The sequence below is a fragment of the Palaemon carinicauda genome, chromosome 41 (assembly GCF_036898095.1).
Source record: "Palaemon carinicauda isolate YSFRI2023 chromosome 41, ASM3689809v2, whole genome shotgun sequence".
NCBI lineage: Eukaryota > Metazoa > Arthropoda > Malacostraca > Decapoda > Palaemonidae > Palaemon > Palaemon carinicauda.
This window is the reverse complement of record NC_090765.1, coordinates 40,748,334-40,753,333: the sequence shown is the minus strand read 5'-3', so window position 1 is coordinate 40,753,333 and position 5,000 is coordinate 40,748,334. Positions and strand designations below refer to the sequence as shown.

The following is a 5,000-nucleotide window of genomic DNA, read 5'->3' as shown; positions in this document are numbered from 1 at the left end:
TATTATTATTATTAATGCCTCCGCCAAGGAAGTTATAAAATCGAGTTGATTTATCTTTTTATTCATTTATTTATTTGTCTGTTTCTGTGTCCATGAACGACTCCATTAACCTCTGGAGGATGTCAGGAATATCTAATTGCTATTATTATTATTCTTATTCTTATTATTATTATTATTATTATTATTATTATTATTATTATTATTAGCTAAGCTAGAATTCTGTAGTTGGAAAAGCCCAAGGGCTCCTACAGGAGAAAATAGCCCAGTGAGGATAGGAAACAATGAAATAAATAAACTACAAGAGAAGTAATGAACATTTAAAATGTTTAAGAACAGTAACAACATAAGAATATATGTATTTAATATATAAAATATAAAAATAAATAAAACAAGAGGAAGAGGAAAAATATATAATAGTGTGCCAGATTGTTACATATAATATTTGATATTAATTTCGGTGTCCTATTAAGTATCTTCTTTTTCATTTGAATCATATTGATCCCTCTCGCACTGTAATTTTTTTGCAACTATATAGCAATTGTTTAAATGTAGAATACCGTTTTAAGGTTTCTTGGTAAAATATATATATATTCATGTGTTTGTTCTCTTCTGGTGGCCATTAATCTGAAAAAGTAACCATACAATTTCCTTTGAATAATATTGATTATTCAGATAAGATGGACACTGTCCTTCCGTCTCTTATTTACGATTTGTTAAAGCGCAAAAAAAAAGAATAATAATATTAATGATAATATGTGAGAAACATTATTCATTAGGTAATGAAGAAAATATAATTTTTTTTTCAAGGGAAATCCTCTTGAGATGTGATGGGGTTTATTAATTAAAGAAAAGAATGAAAATATTAAGGGTTTGCAATAGAGCAAATGCTAGATAGAACTCTAGTAGTTTCTAATATAACCTTCAGCTAAATCTTAGTCATTAAGAAATTAGAGTTTAGAGTAAAGAATATCCAGTTTGAATTGATATAAGAAATTAGAGTTTAGAGGAAAGAATATCCAGTTTGTATTGATATTTTGCATGAATATCCAATGATACACGTAGCAGCATGTAGATAAGAAAAATGGTAAGCCCTTTATACTTACTTGGATACAGGCCTTAGCTGCGTGTATGAAGTTAAAACTGCTGCTTTGGCGTCCGCCTCAGTTTCTTCTACTAATCGCAAGTGCGCCTGCGCCTTGCGCTCTTCATCCACTATCCTTTTAGCTGCGCAGAATATTTTGTAATAAACGGTGACCATGACGGTCAGAGGAATGTAAAAAGAACCAAACGTGGCATATATCTGGTACCAGAAGTTCTGGCACACCTCGCAAGTGGCTCCGTCCCCATGTTCATTGCCCAGGATCAAGATGGGCGGGAGGCTGATGAAAGCCGCCCCGAGCCATACGAAGGCTATGTAGGCCACCATCCGGCGCGGTGTCCTCTTGACCCCGTATTCCAGAGGCTTCGTGATGGCCAGGTATCTATCGACGCTTATCATACACAGGTTGAGAATACTGGCAGCGCAGGAGAGCACGTCGAAAGAGACCCACACGTCGCAGGCCAGTCTCCCGAACTGCCATTCCCCCAGCAGCTCGTACAGCAGTGCCATGGGCATCACGAGCAGGGCCACGCACAAGTCAGACACCGCCAGGCTCACCAAGAGGTAGTTATAAGGTCGCCGTAGTTTCCTGACGAGGCAGACGGCGACGCAGACGAGGAGGTTGCCGATGACGGTGCCCACGATGATAAAGAGGAGCACCATCACCGTCAGGAGGGTCGTGAAGAGACCTTCGGGTTCTCCCTCCTCCGCTGCGACCTCCCCGAGACCTCCCCCGACCACCGATACATTAAAGGGATCGCCAGTCTCATATCCTCGACCTCCGGTTGCGGGGAAGACGCTGTCAATCATTGGTGCTGGAGTGCCGGCACTCAACGCGTGGGCGGCTTCCGTCGTGGCGTGTTGGAGGAGGAGGAAATGGATTGCCTGGCTTGTTGTATTGTATTGGTGGAAGGGGATGGGCATGGAGGGACTTTCCACGCCCACGCTCATTAACGGAACATTTGGGACCACCTGGCACCCTCAGGGGAATCACCCTGGTGGAAGAATAATGCTCTCACCCATAGCACCCACGTCCTTGGGTCATCTTTGTCACTTGAGCATACACTTGAATCGTTTGACACTATTTGAGGGTTTACAGTACTCTTATCTCTCTTAGCCTTCCTCTCCAGGCCTTTTTTTCCACTGTCAATCATCCATATATATCAACAAGTTAAATGTGTTTAACTGTGGTAGTTCATGTACTTGATATACAAGATTTACACATCATTTAAAAACACATATTTCAACTGAGTGCACATTGGCAGCCATTGAAGCTTCAGTTTCATGTCTGATTGGTAGAAGCGTTCATTTGTCGTTTCTTAGTTTGTACACTTCCTCCTGTCTTCAATTGTTAAAAGGCGTCCCTCGGGCCTGAAAGAAAGAAAGAATAACCATTAGATGTTTTCTTCAAACAGTTTACGTAATATATAACAGGAGTATGGATATATTATTATTATTATTATTATTATTATTATTATTATTGTTATTATTATTATTATTAATTATTAAGCTACAAACCTAGTTGGAAAAGCAGAATGCTATAAGCCCAGGGGCTCCAACAGGGAAAATAGCCCAGCGAGGAAACGAAACAAGGAATAATATTAAAATGAATATGTATTTAAGCTGAATGGACTGATATCGAATAAGTAGTAAGTCATACATATCTTTCTATATGTGTGTATATATATATATATACACACATATATATATTATATATTTATGTATATATGTATATGTGTGTGTGCATGTATGTATGTACATATGTATACAAACATTTATGCATATCTACATCTTTTATGTGTGTGGAAATGTATGTATGTGCAGGAGCAAGTGATACCTATTAAAATGGAAATGAGTCTAACGCCGGAATTTTATTATCAAACTTAATGAAAATGAGAAAGATTGCGAAAGACAAAGGTATTCACATTTTCAATACAAAGGAAGGGTCTCGGAAAAGTTTTCAGTTCGTAAGATAAGGAAGTGAAACAATTAAGAACCACTATCTGGCAAAGCTGTTAACTATTCTTCAGTTATATGCGCTCCAAAATTAAACTTTAGGTTTCAGTGCGGATAGTATTATTGCAGTTTAACTTTTATTTGTGATATAACAACGGGAAATACACATTCAAAAAGAGCCAATTGAAGGCCATTGTTTGGGAACTCGAACGATCTCTTTAGCAACTCTCGTACGTTGAATATTTTGAATAGTCATTAGACTTTACTTGCAGCTCTTGGGAAATAATTGATCGTAAGTGCTATTCGAAGTCTATTTAAATTTCTTTGTATATAAACGTTTAATTGGATTTTTGTTCTTTGAGATTGATTATATTGTTAGTGTTTTAGACAAAAATGTATGCGAAAGTAAATGTCTCGTAACTTTCTTTTTATTAATTTGAGTTTTTTTTACTAAAATTAGTAAGGAGCCATAGGAGACGCTATTTTTTCCCTTGTTTTTTTAAAGTTTGCTCGACATTTTTTTTTTTTTTTTTTTTTTTTACTTCAGAGATGTATTCTTCCCTCCGGAATTTAATCGGGCCAGCTCTTTAAGAGTGAAGCTCGACTCGTTGGGCTGGTAAATTTCTTCCTTTTTAATGACAATACTCCGGAGATGTTTTTCGTTAGGCATATACGAGGATAGAAGCATTCCTTATTCTTCCTCCTAACCAAACAAATAATATCCAGAATCCAACAACACTCCAAATGTACTAGTTTAAAGGTCGGTCATGAATGGCAGAGGCAAGTGACAGTGACATTACCCTATCCGGCAGGACAATTCCCCCAAACCCCTACCTGCATTATTTGATTAATAAAGATTATCATGCAGAAATCATAAAAAAAGGAGATCCAACAGATTACAAAAATATGTTAACAAATTACCTTAGTTTAAACTAGTCAAAGTTATATTAATACCGGCAAAGCGATGCATTCGTTATACGGGTGTGTTCTTGTATGTTTGTTTCAATGTATGATCTAATTGGCTTGTCAGCAAATACTGATTCAAAATAAGGAAAGTATGCTACACTGGAAACTACAAACTTGGAATTTTAATAAAGAAAAAAAATAGTATATTCGATTGGCAAAAGAAGGAAAATTTTTAAAGCTGTTAGCGAATAAAGGGAGTATTAAACAGTATTTGGCCCCATGACATGAAAGACATGATAATGGAAAAAGTAATATGCAGTTCATTCCTGGAAGTGGAAAGGTTGAAGTTCTCCGACAAGATTAAAAAATCAGAAAATGGAAAGCAAATTGTTAGAAATTTAGCAATGATGTATTTGCAAATACCATGAATGGCCGAGGTTTCCATGAAAGGCCATATTACGATTCGGCGTAACTTGTCCCAAGACGATTACCATGTTTTACCCCTTCAGCAATATGCAATATATCATGGAGGGAATGTAGAACCGTCCAATATATCTTCATAAAAGCGCAGATGGTTTGTGGAGGAGCAATCCAATAAGGAATTGCAATGTATGAGCAAAGAATAAGAAGGCATTCTGATATCCCTTGACCAAATGGTGATAAGGCGGGGACTTGAGACGGTTTTGTTATTTATTACGATGATATCTTGGATCTTATAGAAGATGGAAATTTTGAAACATCAGTCGTGTGAAGATGATTGGACGAAGGTAGAGACAAAATTTATTGCTGGCGATCCTCAAGCAAGTGGCAATTCGTTTTTCTGCCAAACGGCAATCAGTAATTCGTTTGTGCCTAATTGCTGTCAGTCTCAAGGATACCTTCAGAGGAATTTCTTTTGTGTGCCAGCATCGAAAACATTGTAAATAAACTTTCTTTTGGTATTTTTAGGTGCCAGTATAACTGGCAATTAAATGTGAGAATGTTTCAGACGTGAATAGGTTTGAACTCTCATCAAAAACACATAATAGATACAAGATCA

The 5,000-nt window shown here is 36.9% G+C and overlaps 1 protein-coding gene across 2 annotated transcripts in view; it reads right to left on the bottom strand.

Moving 5' to 3' along the window:
* Positions 1-5,000, bottom strand: part of LOC137632538 (5-hydroxytryptamine receptor 1-like) — a 168,868-nt gene that overhangs the window by 93,635 nt on the left and 70,233 nt on the right. For both annotated transcript variants that reach the window (XM_068364513.1, XM_068364514.1), the window contains exon 3: positions 1,104-2,470. In XM_068364513.1, coding sequence (XP_068220614.1) covers positions 1,104-2,050 — 947 coding nt within the window. In that variant the 5' untranslated portion in view covers positions 2,051-2,470. The remainder of the gene's footprint in view (positions 1-1,103; positions 2,471-5,000) is intronic.